This window comes from Lipotes vexillifer, unplaced genomic scaffold (assembly GCF_000442215.2).
Source record: "Lipotes vexillifer unplaced genomic scaffold, Lipotes_vexillifer_v1.1 scaffold232, whole genome shotgun sequence".
Lineage (NCBI taxonomy): Eukaryota > Metazoa > Chordata > Mammalia > Artiodactyla > Lipotidae > Lipotes > Lipotes vexillifer.
In genome coordinates this window covers 1,053,233-1,072,841 of record NW_006793997.1, presented here as the reverse complement: position 1 = coordinate 1,072,841, position 19,609 = coordinate 1,053,233, and the positions used below count along the sequence as shown (strand labels likewise).

At 50.1% G+C, this 19,609-nt stretch overlaps 1 protein-coding gene across 1 annotated transcript in view; it reads right to left on the bottom strand.

Moving 5' to 3' along the window:
- Window positions 1-19,425, bottom strand: part of SYT17 (synaptotagmin 17) — a 79,927-nt gene extending 60,502 nt beyond the window's left edge. Inside the window, exons 1-5 of the mRNA XM_007466930.1 lie at window positions 19,086-19,425; window positions 15,428-15,445; window positions 14,625-14,773; window positions 8,311-8,459; window positions 4,913-5,532 (exon numbers count right to left, since the gene is read on the bottom strand). Of these exons, the coding sequence (XP_007466992.1) occupies window positions 4,913-5,532; window positions 8,311-8,459; window positions 14,625-14,773; window positions 15,428-15,445; window positions 19,086-19,100 (951 nt within the window). The 5' untranslated portion in view covers window positions 19,101-19,425. The remainder of the gene's footprint in view (window positions 1-4,912; window positions 5,533-8,310; window positions 8,460-14,624; window positions 14,774-15,427; window positions 15,446-19,085) is intronic.
- Window positions 19,426-19,609: the final 184 nt, after the last annotated feature.

Genomic DNA, 19,609 nt, shown 5'->3' with positions numbered 1-19,609 from the left:
GGATGAACCTTGAGGACATTAGGCTAAGTGAAATAAACCAGCCCCAAAGAGACAAATATTGTGTCATTCCACTTATATGAGGTACCCAAAGTAGTCAAACAGAAAGTAGAGTGGTGGTTGCCAGGGGCTGGGGCCAGTGGGGTATGGGGAGCTATTGTTTAATGGGAACAGAGTTTCATTTCTTGCAAGATGAAAAGAGTTCTGGATATGGGTGGGGGGTGATGATGTGTGTGTATGTACTCAATACCACTGAAAGATGGTTAATTTTATGTTATGTAGTGTTTTGTCACAATTATTAATAATTTAAAAAAAAAGAGTTGAGACTACATGGATTTCACCTCTAAATGGCCAAAGTATCAATTCACCTCAATCCACTTGGATGAGAGAATTTCTCTCAGAGGCCACTATAACTTCATATCACATCAATCACACCACACACTTCGGTATTTCTATGTCTTCATTTCCATTATCTTTTGGCCCAGCGTTCTCAATGTGACCAAAAAATCTGCAGTAGATCCATTAGCTGCTAATTTCCTGAATGTCAAGATCAAAGACACAATGTTCAAAGGCACAAAACAACTGGGACATTCTGCCGTGAGCCAGAAGATGGCTATATGCTGGCCCTACAAGCCAGCAATCTAGACGCCCCCACGGGGTCTCCATGGCAGACTGCAGAACTAATAAACCCTCAGAGTCGCTCTGACCCACATACCGCGAAGTCAGGCTGAAAACGAGAAACTGCTCCACCCCTGCCCACGCAGCTGCATCTTCCGAGCGCTCTGGTAAAGGCAGACGCCTGCCTCCAGTGGAAATCAGCGGTGATGGCCAACCTAACCGCCTGGGTGCACTGTGTGAGGATTTCGTTTTCTGTCTCCAATGCAGGTCTATTTTGCTTGATGTGGATTTTTGTTCAAAACCGGTATCTCCTTTTTCACATTTGGAATGAAAACCAAAGCAGCTACCTGGAGATCTACCCCTCACATCATCTTCCCCTTGGCCCGACCCCGACCCCTGACAACTGTCTCTCCCTGGAAAATCCGCCTTCCCCAACAGGGAACAGCCCAGCTCCCGTCTTGCCTGTCATGGCAGACCCTGCTCCGTCCCCACAACCTCCATCCTCCCCTTCACCCCACAGCAGGCTTTCTCATCCTCAGCACTATGGACAGCTTGGGCCAGATCATTCTGTGTTGTAGGGTCTATCCTGCGCGTTGTGGGATGTTTAGCAGCATCTCTAGTCTCTACCCGCCAGAGGCCAGCAGCACTCTCCCATCCATCAAACCCAAAACGTCTCCCAGCACTGACAAATGTCCTGGGACCAAAACTGTCCCTGTTCAGAACCACTGTTCCATACTATAGAGGCTTCAGGGAGGCCCAGGGCTGCCAGGCTGAAAATCGGATTTCCCAGTACAGTCCCCACCAATGACTGACAATGTGGGCTGGCTGGCTCCCTTGTCTGAAGGAGGAAATGCTGCAATGAGATCCAGGACCCAGAGTCCCCTCCCCACCCCACACCAGGCTGAGGCTCAGCCTTGCTTGGCTGTCACCCTTCACCTAGACCACTTCACACCCACCCCTGCAGGGTTTTCTCTTGCGTCCCATTTTGGATTGAATTGTATCCCCCAAAGGTGTGTTGACCTCCTAGCCCCCAGTACCTCAGAATGTGACCTCATTTGGACATAGGGTCGTTCCAGATGTGATTATTGAAGATGAGGTCATCCTGGAGTAGGGTGGGCCCCTAATCCAACATGACTGATGTTCTTATAAGAAAAGACACAGACACACACAGAGAGAAGGGAGGCTATGTGAGGGGGAGGCAGAGATGAGAGTGATGCAGCTATAAGTCAAGACTGCCAACAACCAGAAGCTAGAAATAGGCAAGGAAGGATCCCCTCTGGGTTTCAGAGGAAGCACGGCTCTGCCAGCACCTTGCTCTTCGACTTAAAGCCTCCAAACTCGGAGACTATAAATTTCTGTAGTTCTTTTTTTTTTGCTACACGCGGGCCTCTCACCGTTGTGGCCTCTCCCGTTGCGGAGCAGAGGCTCCGGACGCGCAGGCTCAGCGGCCATGGCTCACGGGCCCAGCCGCTCCGCAGCACGTGGGATCTTCCCGGACCGGGGCACAAACCCGTGTCCCCTGCATCGGCAGGCGGACTCTCAACCACTGCGCCACTAGGGAAGCCCCAAATTTCTGTAGTTTTAAACCACCCAATTTGTGGTGCTTTGTCACAGCAGCCCTAAGGAAACTAATCCACACTGAAATCCTATCTCAAGCTTTGCTTCTCGGGACCCCAACTGCAGACAGCTGACCTTCCCACTCAAAGAGTATAAGTTCCAGAGCAAGCTTGAGATGGCAGATATGAGTCCATTCTTCCCTCAATTTCCACGAGCCTTTCTTTACATGAGAAAGAAGAATAAGGAAAGGAGGAAGGGGGGAGGGAGAGGAGAAGGAAATTTACTTTGGGGATCCTTCTTTCCTCCGTCCTCCACTCATTCAATAAATATTGCTGAGCACTACCACCTGCCAGGCACTGTTCCAGGAGCAGGTGAGAGAGCGGTGAACGAATAGACAAAAGCCACTGCCCTCACAGGGTTCACATACTAGCAGGGGAGACAGACCATAAAATGTACGGTCTACGGGATGATGACAAGTGCCATAGAGAAAACTAAAGCAGGAGAAGTGGGCAGGGAGTGCCCGGGGCGTGGGCTGCCTCTGGCGTCTGATACAAATGCTCCCATGGTCCTGTCTGGGCGAGGTCTCAGCTCAGGCAGAGTGCAGCACGCCTGGTGCACACCAGCACACTTGGGCTCCTCTTTTCTGCCCTAGCCCTTCTGTGAGGTTTTGGGAGCCCACCTGGCCAGTGTGCTAGGACGGGCTACACGCCCGTCCCAGTGCCAGAATGGCGACCTTCAGAACCACCACTGACTCTGACTCTGATCCCTCCTTCCCCGTCTCCTCCTCAGCTCTCACTCCTGCTTCTTGGGATCACCTCCTAAATTAATGATCTGCACCCAGGCCCCTGCCTTGGCCTCAGCTTTCAGGAGAACCAAACCAGGGCAGATGGGCCAGGAAGACTTTCCATTTCAGGCAAGGTAACCTTTCAGCCAAGACCTAAAAGAGCCAAGGTATGGGGATGTCCAGATTCTCTACCTCTGGGGTCTTCCACTGATGTGAAGAGAGGAGCTGGCAAATTTGAAATTTATTTTGTCAGGTGGGCCTCCCTCTTTCAACATAATTTTCTTGACAGTTGAAAACCGAGTGATACCAAATATTGAGGAGGATACACAGAAAGCACCAAATATATCCTGGTCGTGTGATGGGAAAGAGGATTTGGGATTATAGCAGACACTGCCAACATCGTGCCCACTTTCTCCTGACCGTGACCACTTCAGCCTGCCAGCTCCTGCACTTTCTTTTTGCATCTGTGGATGTCAAAAGTCTCTGAACCGGGCTTCCCTGGTGGCGCAGTGGTTGAGAGTCCGCCTGCCGATGCAGGGGACATGGGTTCGTGCCCTGGTCTGGGAGGATCCCACATGCCGCAGAGCGGCTGGGCCCGTGAGCCATGGCCGCTGAGCCTGCGCGTCCGGAGCCTGTGCTCCGCAACGGGAGAGGCCACAACAGTGAGAGGCCCGCGTACCGCAAAAAAAATCCAAAAACCAACAACAAAAAGTCTCTGTACCTGCCAGCGTAACAGGACAGAAATACCAGGAGATGAACCTCCCCATCCCCCCAGCCCTCATTCAGTGGCTGGTAGGAGGTGCTGTACAAAGACCCCGGCTCCCTCACCCCTCAGGTGGAAAGGCTCTTAGGTGTGTGTCTGACACTGGCTCCCAGTTCCCCCAGCAGGTTTCAGCTCCAGTCACCCACAGTGGTGGTCAGCTCAATAACTGCACCCTTCATGCGACTTTCCCACCCCCTCCTGGTGTTTCCTCTGGTGTCACCTCCCTATTAAATGACTTCCCCTGCCTCAGGGTCTTCTTTTTCTTGGGGAATCCAAACTAAGAGAGTGATAGCTTTGAAGATGTGTACACACACACACACACACACACACACACACACACACACACAGTGGAACAGCCCCTCCAGTCCGCATGTTTAACACCTGCACCCCAAATGTGATGCTAGCTCATCAAATCCCTGGCCAGTAGAGCTCAGCTTTAGAAGCACCTTGATGTATTTGATGCAAAATAATCCCATCTGCATCACACAAGATCACTGTCTCCGCGTGGATGGTCTAGACCAGCCTCCAACTGGTGGGGTTTATTCCTTCCCATACACTCCCCTCATATCTTTCCACCCACAGTGGGGGCAGTGCTGTCCTCCAGCCCACAGAATGCCCAAGGGAGGGACCCTAAAAGCCCACTGGTGAGACAGCCTGGCCCATGGGTGGCTCCCCAAGCAGCCAATTGCTCTTCCCTGGGCTGGAAGAGGGAAGGAAGCTAATCTCACAATTTGCCTGAAAAACATCCATCTATCATCCCGTTCTTCAGCCTTCATTTTATTTTTCCCAAATCAATTTCTGAAAGTCAAAATGACTGATAGCTTCATACCCAGGACAATCACTCTCCTTAGTAAATAACCCAGCATCAATGACAAAGCTCCCAGGGCAGTGGTGGCCACATGAACCCATACACATGGTAAAAATTGCATAGGGTCTGTAGTTTAGTTACCAACATCAGTTTTCTGGTATCGCTAATGCACTCGGATCGTATCAGGTTTATCATCGGGGAAGCTGGATGAAGAATACACAGGACTCTCTGTACTGTTCTTGCAACTTCTTGGGAGTCAAAAATTATTTAAAAAACCAAAGGTTTTAAAAATGCAAAAAAAAAAAAAAAAAAGTTAAACACTGAGATAAAAATAATCATGTTTTAAAAAGCTCCCAAGAGGAGATGCTGCCAAACCATCCCTTACCTGAGAACTGGGAATCAGCGCCTTCCACCAGTGTCCGCCTTTCACCAAGTCGACCTCGCACAAAGGCACGGCCACCTTGCCGATGACACAGTGGCGTGAGAACTTATCAAAGTCCAGCACAGTCAGCAGCAGGGTCCTCCTCTGCGCCTCTAGGAAGGGGATCTCAAAGGTGTAGCGCTCCTCAAACACGGGCTTCTGGGTCTTGCGTTTGACCCCGGTCTGCTTGGAGTTCTTCTGGTCCGGCAGGAGGCAGATCTTGACGTAGGGGTTGGAGTGCGCCATGTCCTGGCGCGTGCCATCGTGGGAGATGGGAGGTGGCAGGTCCCTGGCCTCGATCACGCGCACCGTCAGGTGGTTGTGCAGCAGGTCGTACTGGGTGCTGAAGTGCAGCATGCCCAGCTGGTACTTGGACAGGATCTCTGCGTCCGTCAGAAAGTCCACGTCGTCACTGTTGGAGCCGAGGGAGTACAGGTGGGGCTCAAACTTTCTGAAATAGTCATCTGGGGTATAGGTCCGTCTGAGCACCGAGGGCTGGATGGGCTCCTTCTTGGCGCTGAGAACGCCGAACTCGATGGGTTTAATATCGATGAGTGGGGAGCTGGGTCGTCTGGAATCGAGACCTACACACCCATCAGAAATAACAATGAACACCATACCAAGTACCGGACCGGACCTGGGCCGATCTGTGAGACTGACGACATTTCCCGGGTCCTCACACCTGTTTGCTCTGCTTCATGATGCTCTTTGCCAGATGCTCTCCACTCCCGGAAATCCTCTTATTTACTCTATGGGAGGCAGCCTGGCGGTACAGCCATCCCCATCGCCATCATCACGGCAGCTAAGCGCCAGGCACTGCCCTAACTGCACTGCGTATATCCAGTCATCTAATCTTCACAAGGTATTAGCCAGTGACTGTTATCTCCACTTTACAGATGAGGAAACAGAAACTTTAAGTCACTCACCAAAGGTCACACAACTAGTAAGAGGAGGAGCCAGGAGTCAAGCCCCACCTGTCTGGCCCCAGAGTCTGGCTCTAACCATTACCCTACACTGCCTCCACTTTCACAGAGTAGGCTCTGGGGCCAGAGTGCCTGAGTCAAATTCCAACCCGGCTACTCCCCAGTGAGTGCGAATCTCTAGTAATGAGCCATGTGACTCCAGGCACATTTTACACACTCGGTTTTCCCATCTGAAACATGGAGTCAATCACAGCACCCATCTCAGGGACTGTGGTGAAGATTCACTGAGCAATGCACAGAGAGGGCTCAGCACAGAACATGCACATGGTTAAGAGGCACTAAATGGTAGCTATTGCCCATCTTCAAGGATCACATTCACACCTCGTCACTTACGGGGTACCTCTCCCCGGCAAGCAGCAGGGTTCACTGCTCCCAGGTTCATCATTCCAATCTCTGCTCATCCCTCTATTCTAGCAATGAGCTCATGGCATTCTTTTTTCATTTTTAAAGCACTTAATTGAGGCATGATTGACATACAAAAACCTGTCTATATTTAATATACAAACTTGATGAGTTTGGAGATAAGTTTGCACCCATGAAACCGTCACCACAATCTATACCATAAATGTATCCATCACCTTCAAAAGTTTCCTCCTGCTTTCTTTCTTTATTTAATTTTATGTGTGTGGTAAGAACATAAGATCTACCCTCTTTTTTAAGTACTCCATATAGTACTGTTAATTTTATGCACTCTGCTGGACAGTGAATCTCTAGAACTTACTCATCTGGCATAAGTGAAACCAACACCTGCCTGGTTCCAGCTCCCCCTGGTAACCATATTCTACTCTCTGGGCTTAGGAGTTTGATTATGAGATGCCTCGTATTAATAGGATTGGTATTTGTCCTTTCATGGCATCTTGTTAATTGCCCAAAGCCTGTCTTGCTGGCTAAAATCACGAGCCTTTGCCGGTGTGTGGCAGCACTCTCTGATAAATGTGTGCTAAATGCAGTCATCTCTGTATAGAGCTGGGCACGAGATTTAGGAATCATCTAGACCAGCGCCATCCAAGAAAAAATAAATGCGAGCCAGATACAGATGTACAAGCCACAAAGGTAACTTAAAATTTTCTGGTAGCCACAATTTTTTAAAACTACAAAGAAACAGGTGAAATCAATTTTAATATCCAATATATCCAAAATATAATCATTTCAATATGCACTCAATATAAAAACATTTTAGTGAGACACTATAAATTCTCTTTTTTCACACTGGCTTCAAAATCCACTGGGTATGTAACAGGTGCGGGGCATCTCAGCTCAGCCACATGGGTGGTGGCCGCTGTGACCAGCGTGGGGCAGGTCAGCCTTCTCATTCTACAGATGGAAAGACTGAGGCTACAGAAGCCTGACATCCCCTCCGTTTCACTATTTCAAGCCCTTGAACTTTACTTCCTTCTTCTTCCCCACATAGTCCCAGGAAAGATCAGACATCAATCATTGCCAGCTGAGTGGATTAGTTTCATGAATTTAAGCTTTTTCCCTGTTAAGTGAATTTCAGACATCAGCCGAATGAGACAGAGGAGACCCATTTGGGGAGTGACAGGAGGCTGGGAGTCTCTGGGCTTTCTCCTCCCCACCCAAATCATGCCATCTGGCCAAACACACAGGCTATACATCAGAGTGGACAAACTGAGTGGCCCGAGGGCCACATTCAACCCAGAGATATATTCTGTTTGGGTTTAAAAGCAAAGAAGTTTCATATAAAAACCCAAAACTGCCGGTTTCTCTTTCCAAAGATCAGGCAATACAATCCCACATGGCAAGAGCTGAGCAGTAGCTGCCCCCGTTCAATGAGACATTAGCTTCCTAACTGGCCCCAATCCCTACCCTGCCCTAGTACCAGGCCAAGAGTCGGCTGCCATTTGTCACTGCATTAGGGTGATATTTATCTCTCTCCAACCCTCTGCACTCAGTCACTAACACAATCCATTTGGCCCCTGAAGTCACTTGAATTTGCAAGCCCTGCTATGTAACATGGTAACTAACACTTGCCTTTCGGGGTCCGAAATGATAATATGCTGACAATGTCATCAACTGAGCCAATTCAATGAAACTTGTGATCAATACTACAAAAATCAATCAAAATGATCGCTTCTTACTGAACTTGGAAGAAATCAGGTGCGATGCCCTCCTCTGTCACACTGCCATTATCTCTGTCATCTTGTCTCCTGGATTGTCACACCACTTCACCCCCTCCCCAGATGACCCTGTCCTTCACGTCTTTCCCCGAGATGCTCCTGAGTGTCTGGGAATGCCAGCTTTCTCCATTTGTCCTGGGGACCCAGATAGAGGGGGTGTACTTCATGGACTCTGAGTGGCAGCTGAGCAGCAAGGCTTGCTTGAGCCAGGACCCCTGACCGTCACGGCAGAGACGCTTACTTGAAATCCTCCGGGTCAGGCTGTATGTAGACTTAGATGTGTCCGAGGACGAGCATCTCCGATCTGGGGAGTTGGTCCGTGGGGTCAGCGGGACTTCACTGGCTGTGTGGACAGAGTTCCCGTCCTTGTCACTGCTCCGGCTGGCCAACCTGTAGGAGAGAAGAGGTCTCAGTGGTTGTCAGAGAATCCCCAGGGATTGGCATCTCTGTCCCGTGGGAGATAGACCCATGACGAAACTGCTCTCAGACCCAGTTTATGCAACTTGGAATAATGCAAATTTGAAATAAACTCTCAATAGCCGTTAACTCTCAATAACATCTTGCTTGTTGCACAAAATGTGAAATGATATAAATGAGTATTTCCCAATTTAGAACAATCTGCCAAGAATTTGCATAATTTCAAAGCTGAGGCTGGGGTGGGGGGAGGGCTATGTCAACTTATTCAGGATATTGCCACACGGAGGGGGCCTCTTTGACTAAACCAAGACAAGACTTGTCAATCTTCAGTCTGGAAGGGAGAATGTGGCTGTTTATATGCATCAGAACTTCTGCAAGTGGCTTTTGGTAAGAAGTGTCCCGCTATTTCAACAGTCACTGTGTCTATAACATCTTTAAAAAATATCCTATAACAATGTCACTCAAAGTTTCTTTGAATGGCAAGGCTACGGCTACAAAATGGCTCTGAGAATCAATGATTTAAGAGCAACATTTTGATGTGTAGGAACAGCTGCGAATTAGCAGCAGCCACAACTCAATGTCCTCCCAATAAGGATGAGAAATGCTGAAAAAATGGAAAGCACTTCGGGGGGCGGCGGTACAAGGTAGTAATTAAGAGCTAGCTCAAGGCAAGTCCCTCCCTCTCTCTGTGCCTCCGTCTCCCCATATGTAAAATGGGACTAATAATAGTACCTGCCCTACCCAGTTGCTGTGAACACTGAGTTAACAATATAAAATGCTTAGAACAGTGGTTGGTATGTTGCAGGTAAGTGCTCAATACATTTTAATTTATGTTATTATAGCAGAGGTGGCTTTAAGATCCCCCAATACTCACACAGCTACTAAGGATGCTGGGAGGGGTAAGGAGCGGGGAGACAGCTTGCAAAGTGGCCATGAGATTGATGCTGCTGACAGCAAGCCCCTCAGCCATACCTTCAAGACTGCATCCCCCAACTTGACATTTAAACCTGAGGCGAAACTAGTCTTGAAAAATGCAACTTTCAAATTCTATAAGGTCTGCAGATGCAGCCTGGGCATGACATGAGACTGATCTGATGTTCCTCCAAAGCTAGGGTCACAGCCAGGACGAATGGGCACGTTACGGGGCGAAACTCCCAGTCCTTGCTTGCCTCCTGCTCCTGGTCTGTAAAAGGAGAATGGAGGGGCTTCCCTGGTGGCGCAGTGGTTGGGAGTCTGCCTGCCAATGCAGGGGATGCAGGTTCGTGCCCCGGTCAGGGAAGATCCCACATGCCGCGGAGCAGCTAGGCCTGTGAGCCATGGCCGCTGAGCCTGCGTGTCCGGAGCCTGTGCTCTGCAGCGGGAGAGCCCACAACAGTGAGAGGCCCGTGTACCACAAAAAAAAAATAAGGAGAATGGAGCAGATTGAATGTGGGGCATGGAAGGGGGCAGGCGAGGGCACAGAGATGCGATCGTACTAGATCAATCCTTCTCTCTCTCCTGTAAATGAAAGCAGCGGCATCTCCCAAGGAAGGCAGGACCAAAACGGGACGCGGCCACTGGGGCCCCTCCACCTGCATGGCCTGTTTCCCAGCTGTCATACCTCACCGAGGCCGCTGCCTCCACCTGTGAAGTCCCATCAGTCTTCAAGGATCAGCTTAAATGCCATTGCTTCCTGAAGCTTTGGTTGAGTCCTCTCAGGCATGGTAGCAGTGTGTGCCCAGCACACCCCTGTCCCTTCGGCGACCATCAAGCCTCCGTGCCCTCTGTTCCTTCCGCCTGGAATGCTCTTCCTGCCCCCCCCCGTCACCTGTCTTGTTCCTCCTCATTGTTCAGATCTCAGCTGCAACAGCACCTCCTCAGAGAGGCCCCACCCTGTCCCGTCACCTCCTCCCACCCCCGTCACTCCTTATCCCTGCACCTTCTTTTTCCCACTTCAGCACATACCTTTTCTTCAGTGTGGCCTGCCTGCTTATCTTCTGCGTCTCACACTAAGCCACAGCTCCACGCGGGCGGGGGCAGTATCTGCCTTACTCACCGCTGCCCTCCTTGCCCTAGCACGGCACCTGGCACGTCTGGGGTGCTCTGATTTATTTTTTTCAGTGAATGGGTGAATGAATACACCTTTCCAGTGGTTCTTATCTGACTTATCTTGTGTCACTCCTCCCACAACAGGGTACAGATCTTAACGGTGGGATCTGTATTTACTATGATCAAAAGTACCAGGTGCTGAGCACCTACTGTGTGCCAGGCACTGTGTTAAATGCTCTGTATGAACCATCATTTCATCCTTGAAACAATACAGGAGTTAGTTGTTATGAACCACCCCCACCCCCTTTACAGACAGGGAAATGGAGGCCCCAATCGGGTGGAGGGAGGGGTGGAGAAGTGACCTGCACCACTGTGAAATGGCAGAACCCCAGTGGAATGCAGCAGTACCAGACTCCGGATCACATGCCCCACGCTACAGAGTTGGGTATCCCCTGGGAGGCCTGTAAGAGCCCTGCACTTAGTAGGTACTCAACACATGCTTGTTGGACAAAGAAATAACCTAATTCACTCTTCAGTGAGGGTCTTTCTGGCACTGCCCCAAAAGGAGCCAGTCGGATTGTACCGTTTTTTCTGACCCTCACCAGCCCAGCCCAGCCCAGCCCAAGAAAGCTGGGGGACCCACGTGATGGAAGCATATGTGACAATTAATGGTGTGTCCCCCCAAATCACACACACAAAGGGCCAGCTCATCTGCCACATGCCACCCCACAGAGAGGCATGTTCTGTGGTTCTTGGTTCTAATGTCACAGTAGGAAAGCACTACAAGGCCTGTACACTTGACATTTCTACTCCCTGCCTGTTTGATAACATGCAACTGCCTGCTTAGTAAATAAATCTGAGGAAAGCACAAGCAGTAAATTCTCTTTTTGAAGGATTTAACCGGCCCCCCCTTTACAGATTTCTCTTAATATTTTGCATGATATTGACAGTAAAAATGTACTCAGTGTGCCCAGGATTCAAGGAAGAACTGGGTCATCTTAGGAAGCACAAAGGTCATGTACAGTTGCTCAGACTGTACACTGCACTACTCTAGGTGGTCCCATTCTTAATGACCACCACGTGAAGGGCACCTCCTGAAGCTGTGTGGTGTGTTGGCTCTGCTGGAAGGTTCCAGCCCACTTCTCTGCTTGTGGCATAGCCAAAACAAGTGTCTTCCCTGAGGGTCCCACCCCAGAAAAAATCCCCTGCTTGTGCAAAGGGTCAGCAGCCTGGGCAAAGCAAAACTATCCTCCAACTCAGTGGCCGTGCATCTGTAACACTCTGCATCTGGGGCAAACAGATACCAGGCTGTGATTTTCAATGTCTATCAGGGGTCTACTCTGGTTCAGAAGAAAATCCAAATTCCTTAATCTGGCATTTGAGACCCTACACGACCTGAGCTCGCAGGCTCGTTTTCTATGATCCCCCCGATTCATGGCGTTTGTCCACCCTGGATCCAGTCACAGCACCCAAATTGTTTATTACCCAGGTCTGCAAACTACAGGGCCAAATCCACTGCCTAATTTTGTAGAACTGTTATTGGAGCACAGCTATGCCCATTCACTAATGAACTCTCTATGGCTGCTTTTGTACTACAAGGATAGAAGTGAGTAGCTGCAATAGAAACTAAGCCCATGAAGCTAAAATATTTAGTATCTAGCCCTTTACTGGAAAAGTTTGCCAACCCCTGTTCGACTAGCTTATTATTTCATGTGTTTCAGGTGGAATAACCCTTTCCCTGGTTCCAGGATGGTCAGGAAACCCAGGAATGATCCCAGCACTTTTTCCTCCAAGCAAAAGTGACTGGATCAAATGATTGGCACACGACCCGAGCCAGGGCAATGAGAGCCTTTCCTGATACATTTGTTGCTGCTAAAAATGAGGCAGAGAAAAAACAAAGCTTAAGAATGAGGCCAGGGCTTCCCTGGTGGCGCAGTGGTTGAGAGTCCGCCTGCCGATGCAGGGAATGAGGGTTCATGCCCCGGTCCGGGAGGATCCCACATGCCGCGGAGCGGCTGGGCCCGTGAGCCATGGCCACTGGGCCTGCGCGTCCGGAGCCTGTGCTCCGTGATGGGAGAGACCACAACAGTGAGAGGCCCACGTACCGCAAAAAAAAAAAAAAAAAAGAATGAGGCCAAAACAGAAGAAACAGAAAGGAAGAGAGTGAGAGGATGTACATGCACGCCCATGACATCATTTGAGCCCCTGGATCCAGCTATGCCTGCAGTCATTCTCCCAGGATTTTTCCATAACAAAACTCTATGCAAGACCGTCATACAGGTGTGCAGGGTGTGAATACACAAACTGAACTTATATACCTGCTGCATCTCCTATACTAGAGTTTAAATCCCCTGAGCATGGGAACAGAACTCTATCTAACCTTGTAGGGCAACCTCAGGAAAAAAACTACCAAAGAAACTGAGATTAACTTTTCAATAGCATGACTGGCACTTTCAGGACTCAATTTCTGCCTGCAGGTTAGTCAGTTGGTCAACAGCTATTTTTTTGGAATGAACAAGATAGCCCTGCCATAGCAGAGCTGGAGTTCTTCTGAGCATGGCTTTAAAGACACCAGATGGGCTGAGCCAACCTCTGTCACTGGAAAATGGGAATGATCCCTTGATTAACGAGTTGGTTTCACCAGACATCTCAACTCTATGCACACCTGCAGGATTCAGGCTACAACCTGTGAGTAATGGGAGGTTCCTTAACATTATCTTTATCAGTTTAAAGAATCTCTATCTATACCTAATAATAATAGAGATGAATACTTACTACTGTGCTCAGCACGTTACGTGCATATCTCATTACTCTTAACAGCGACCCTATAAAGTAAGTTCTATTACTTTTCCTACTTTACAGATGGGGAAACCCAGAACAGGGTAAAAAGAATCACTTAACGTCTATGATTACCAACAAGGTATCGAGCAGCCTTAGGTACTTTTCCATACACTAATTCATGCAATCACCACAACCACCCTGTAAGATAAATACTATTCTTTTTATCATCCCCATTTGACAGATGGGAAATCAAGGCACCGAGCGATCAAGCAACTTGTCCAAGGGAACAGAACTAGAAAAAAGTAGGAGAAACAGGATTTGAACTCACAGAGCCTGACACAGCCATTTTGCTGTGGAAATATCTGATACTTGCTTCTAAGAAAATAAGAGGACTGAGGCATGACCCCCAACTTGGAGGGAAAGATGGGGCGCCACAGGCTTCTGGAATCTTAGCCCAAGGATTTAGCTGAGACAGCACTGGATCCCCACTGAGGCTCCAGCTGTGGGCCCTCACACTGTCTTCCCAATTCTCTGAGCCTCCCCTCTGTATCATGAGAAGTGGCACTTGATGATTCCCAGGCCCTGGCCCTCTAGACTCAACCCAGACTCTCCGGCCACATTCCTCTCCCAGCCACAGAGAGGTGGACCAGACACGTGGCTGAGAAGCTTCAAAACTGCGTTCCCAAAATATCTGAGCGACTGGCAGATGGAGATGTTGTATGCAGGCGCGGGAGGAAAACGAATTGATAATAAAACGAAAGATGCCAGAGAGAACATAAACAGCGAAGGAGGACACGATGGCGACTGGAGGTGCTTTTTTGCTCCCCTGTTTCTGAAGTTCCTGCTCAAACCAGCAGAGAGGCACTTGTTTGTTCATGCTATCCACACCAAATACTCATTAAGCATGTAGCATGAGCCAGGCACGGGCCAGGTGCTAGGACAGTTTGTCATACTGACTTGGATTGAACCCTTTAGAATTTGGACATCCCTTGAAGAATATAGATGCTCACAGATCTCTTTTTCTCCTTGGAACGACACTCAACGTGATTAAAAGTGCCCACATGCTTAGCGTTACACAGTTCATATCTCAGAAGGCCTGATGTGAAACCAGCTAAACTGAAGCCCCACCCCGAGCTGGTCTCACCAGCTTGCCAAACGCAATGAGGCACAGAGCACATCCCATCAGTAACTAAGAGGTCGATGGAAACTCAGCCTTTCCCGCTTTCATACCCCAAATCCTCCTTCCCGTGCCCCAAACCCCCTCGCAGAAACGGAGAAAAGAAAGGTCTTAAGATTGCTTTCCAAGAAGTTCGGAGCAGTTTTACTTACAGCCAGGGAGGAGTCTGGGCAGGGAAAGGTCCCAGAATTTCAACTTCATCCTCACTTGACTGGCAACAGCTGGATTCATAGCACTTCTGACAGCAGTGCCGGCAAGTCCATCTGCAGAGCAGCAGATCGGAGATTCTAGAAAGAAAACCCTGAGGCCATTGGGGGAGGTGGGTAGTGAAGAGGGGTAGAGGGGAGGTGGAAAGGGTGGGGAGGAAAAAGAGGAAAAACACCCAAAATTACAAGCAGCTGATCCCTGATGAGAAATAACGACATTCAGGAGGTCTGTCTCCGCCACTGATCACTTAGAACAAAATGTTTTCCATTTCTATTTACCAACTGCAGGCACAAAGATGGCAAACACCAACCCGCTCGAGCCATTAATAGCGAGCAAAATATTTGCAGGTATTTTCTTTTGTAGTTTATGTGAACGTCTTTCTTGACACGTGGGTGGTTTATTCAACATCGTGAGGGCTATGCAATATGTTCTCAAAACACAATGAATATTACTTTGTCTTCTTGAAAGCAAAGCAAAAATATTAAAAAAAAATAATCTCATGACATGAAAGTAAACAGAGATAATCAAATGGCATAAGTAGGGGGTGGGAAGGAAAACTTATCTCATCAACTAGTGTCTTTTCACCGGGATCTCCCTTCCAGTAGAAGGGGATCGAAACTGTGCCGTTATCAACATCCGGTTGCTGTTTAATATTCAATATCCCCGCAGCCCCACATAAGGCTCCAAAATGACAAGCAAGCATTTCTTGATTAGAAGCCAGACCAAACAAATCACCGAATTAACTCACCTCGTTTAAAGGTTCCAACTGCCCTTTTAGAGATCCACGTGAAGCCAAGGGGCGCAGAGGGCGAGGGGGGCGACAGAGAGAGAGAGAGACAAAACCAGTTTAGCAATATTCCAGCAACCCAAAAAAAAAAAAAAAAAAAGCCCTGCTTCTTCCCACTTACCATCCTGGGAAGGGAGCTGACCTCCTAACAAGGTGTTGCTACCTTCAAGGTTGCTGGTAGCCTCCTGGCTAACCAACACCGAATAAATGGGAAACTTTAGCATTTCGATTTGATTTGCACCGTATGCTGTTATGAATCAGAGCGGGTGGATAGATAGTCATGCTATCCAATGCAGCCACACTTCAGGAGAGGAGCAAACCTTCCTATACAGAAATAGCCATGAAGCCAACCCAAAAGGACATGATTAGCTAACATGCAGGCAGGCACAGCGTGGATGTGACTTGGCTCCCCCACCCTCCCCGAGGCCCTACCTTCCAATTCTGCTCCAATGGTGGGGAGCTTCACATGACCACCCACAAATAGAGGGAGCCAAAGAAAATAAAGCCATAGTCTGGTCCTCGGGAAGAAGGGAGGGAGCCCCTCCCTTCTTCAGCCCCACCTCCACCCCAGTTTCTTGTCTCCGGTTCCCAAGGCACAGGCTCCCATCACCCCCTTCGGGGAGAGAGTCTTAATGGCTTTCCAAACGGGCCAAGTAAACCAGGTAGGTTAGGAGGAGTCTCCCATAGAACTCAGAACTTTGAGTCAAGAGGGCGAAAGTTAACTGTCTTTTTCAATTCTCTTGCAAGGAGGAGAAAGTCTTAATTTGGTACCATTGTATGTGACATTTTTCTAACAGTTGCAAATCCCATCCCCGCCTTCCTTTTTAAACAGAGAGCAGACCTCAGCTCAGAGCCTTGGAGACAGCCTACCCATCTAGAATCCAAGAATGTGGCATTATTCTCATGGTGTTTATTTTTCATGTTGCCTTCTGTTTATATCACGTGACCCTGGTTTTCTATTATGGTAATGACATAAAGTTTCCTTTTCATACTATTTTTTAAAGTTAAAATAAAGTGCAAGTCCATTTATAGAAAAAAAATTAAGTGAATAACAGCACAGGTGGTTCGCAGCTCATGAAAAACTCAAAATCCTTGAAGTGATAAGCGATTTACTGCAGCTTGGGAAACGAAGTCTCGGACAGTAATCACACAGACGGGGGTGAGGAGAAGGGTATGAAACTGAGTGAAAAAGCACTAGTCCTGGCCTCACCAGTGGCCAATCATGTGACTTGGGCAAGTAGGGGTGGCGGGGGGGCACTCTGAGCCTCAGTTAACCTCTCTTCTTTAGTGGAAGGGCTAAGCTAGGACACTATGAAAATGCTTTGTCCTGCCCAGCTGCACAATATCTGAACCCTTTCTGTGGCTTATGAGAACCAGACTGTTTGTCAAGTCCAGTTGGAACCTGCTAGGCACCGGGGACTGTCCTGGCCAATACAGAGGTGAGGTGAACAATGCAGCAAAAAGCTATGCCCTCGTGGGGCTTACATGAGAAAGTGCTTTAAAATGCTTATGGTAAAGCGCAAGGATAAAGTGATGCTTTTTCACAACAAGCCAGGCTCACAGGGAAGTGTTTCTTGGGTCTGTAGTGATCCAAAGAGAACCATTTCTAAAACCATGATGAGCAGAGGCAAGGCCACCTCAGGGGCCCCAATGAGGTACAACCACGCAGCTTTCTCAAGGCCCAGGTGCAAGGTGACTGTCAGGGAAGCAAAGAGAAACCAAGGAAAACGAAGAAAGAGGAAAGGGAAGATGCTCTGAGGCTCCCAGGAATGCTAAGTCTTTGAGGCTCGGTTTCATGTGTTTGGCCCAATGGAGAGGAATGCCAAGTCTTTGAGGCTCGGTTTCATGTGTTTGACCCAATGGAGAAGAATTGATTCGAGCCAGAAAACAAAGGAGGAAGGAAGAGAACCCAGATATTCTAGAACAGGGGGTGCAAGCTATGGCTAGCGGACCAAATCCAGCCTGCAGCCTGTTTTTCCATGGCCCTCCAGCTAAGAATGGTTTGTATGTTTTCATTTGGTTGAAAAAGAAATTTAAAGATTAATATTTCTTGACTCATACAAAGTGTATGAAATTCAGTTTCAGTGTCCACAGATTTTTATTTAGACATAGCCATGCCCATTAATTTACTACTGTCTATGGCCGTTTAGTGCCAGAGTCAAGAGGTTGTGACACAGACCATGAAGCCCTCCAAGAAAAAACTATCTAGCCCTTGACAGAAAAAGTTTAACACCTTGTTCTAGGAGGAAAGTCAACAACACCGGGCCATCCTCATACCAGATGCTCAACAAATCCCCCACCGATCCCCACCAGCCCCCCTTTTAGGCCTCACCACGACCCCTAAGCACCTGTATGGCCTTGGGCAAGTCACTTAATTACTCTGTGCTTGAAGGCAGTCATTAAGACCCGTAGAAGCTTTGTTCCTTTCTCACTGCACTGTGCATTCTGAGGGGCAGGAACCTGCTGCTTTCTCAGCTGTGTCCCCACTGCCCATACATAGTAGGTGATGAAGCCAAGTGTCTGTTGAGCAACTGTGGAACAGCACCCCTCCCAACAACATCCACACAGTAGGTGAACAGTAAATGTGACCTTCATTGAACTTGAAAAGATGACCTAGGGATTCCATAAAAGAGAAGTCAATGGAGCGAATCTAAGACAGGAGAGGGATGTGAAGGCTATGGCCTAGGTGGCAGAGCAGAGTTCCTGGCAGATGGAAGTCTAAAGACCTGACGAGGGGATGCGTGAGCCAAAGGGGTACGAGGGGACCAGCAGCAACCCCAGCTGTAGCCGAGGGGAGACGTGAGCCCAGATGCACCCTAACTGTGGGAGCCTGGAGGCTTCTCTGCCAGGCTGAGAGGAGCCAACCCCAGAAGCAAGCAGCTCAGCGGGTCTGACTGCATGACCTTGGCGCTGACCCGTCGCCACTTCCCCCCCATGTATTGAGAAGAAAGGTCTTTCAGTCAAGCAGCGCCCCCTCACCCCCCCCTAAAGAAGGTGCTTGTAAATTATTTCGGCCTAAGGATTCTTGGGGGGTGTCCCCAAGATGATGGTGGTCCACAACTCCCAGACCCCAATGCAATGGCCCAAAGTAATCGGCTGCCCCCCAACACCACCAGCGCGCCTCTGGTGTGTCCCCCACCGCTCAACACCCAGTGCCCGGGAAAGACGACGTCCTTGTCCCTCCTGGCCGGAACAGGCTACCTCAGCCGGCCAATTAGCCGGAGCCGTCACCAAGGCAACGGCAGCTGGCGGGCCGGGCGGCTGGCGCGTCCCGGGCCGCCCAGCCCGCGGCCCCTCCCCTGGGGAGGGGTGCACAAGGGAGGAGATGGGGGAAGGGAGTAGAAAAGTCCGCCCCACCCCCATTCCTTCCCCAGGAGGCGAGGGCGCGCGTGAAGAGTCCGCTTAGGGCCCTTCGTCCCGGGGTGCGGGGGTCCCCAGCCTCTTCTCCTGGGGCGCATCCCCCACTGCTGCACAGGTAACCTGCGCTCAGACACCCTCTTTCTCCAGGCAAGTTTGTGGCAGCGCAGCCGTCTGCCCTCCCTCCCGCGCGCTCACAGTCGCAGGGGGCGCGGCACCCCTCACCCACACAGCGGACCTGGCCCCCCGGCCTCAGCCCTACCTGAATGTACGCCATTTTCGCCCGCGCGCACTCACTCCGGCCTGGGCATGGCGCCGCCACGGCCACTTTGCCCTCGCCAACCCGAGAGAGGGGAGAAAGCAAAGGGGGAAAGAAAGAAAAAGGCAGCCGGGTGGCCCCAGACGTGACTGGCGTGGCTGATGAGCGGCTCCCGCCCCTCTGTCGGCCGCCCCGTCCTTTCCTTCCCCTGCGTTCCGGCTCCCTGAGTCGGGGCCGCCTCCCAGGTTGGGAGAGCTCGGGCGCCCAGGGCCTCCGCCTCGGCCTCCCTCGCTGTCCCGCGCTCCCCGCGAGGCGCTCCCCTGGCTTGATTAAGGCCGGGGCGCCTGGGGAGGGAGCCCGGGGCAATCACGGAGACTGCAGCGACCCCGGCGCGGGCGGGGCCGGAGACGCTGGGGCCCGTGCGCGCCAGAGGCGGGGGAGGGGACCGCTATGGGGAACGGGGTGGGAGGGGGCGGTGCGCGGGTCAGCCCATCCGGTCGGCACCGAGGCTGGCACCTACGAAGAGC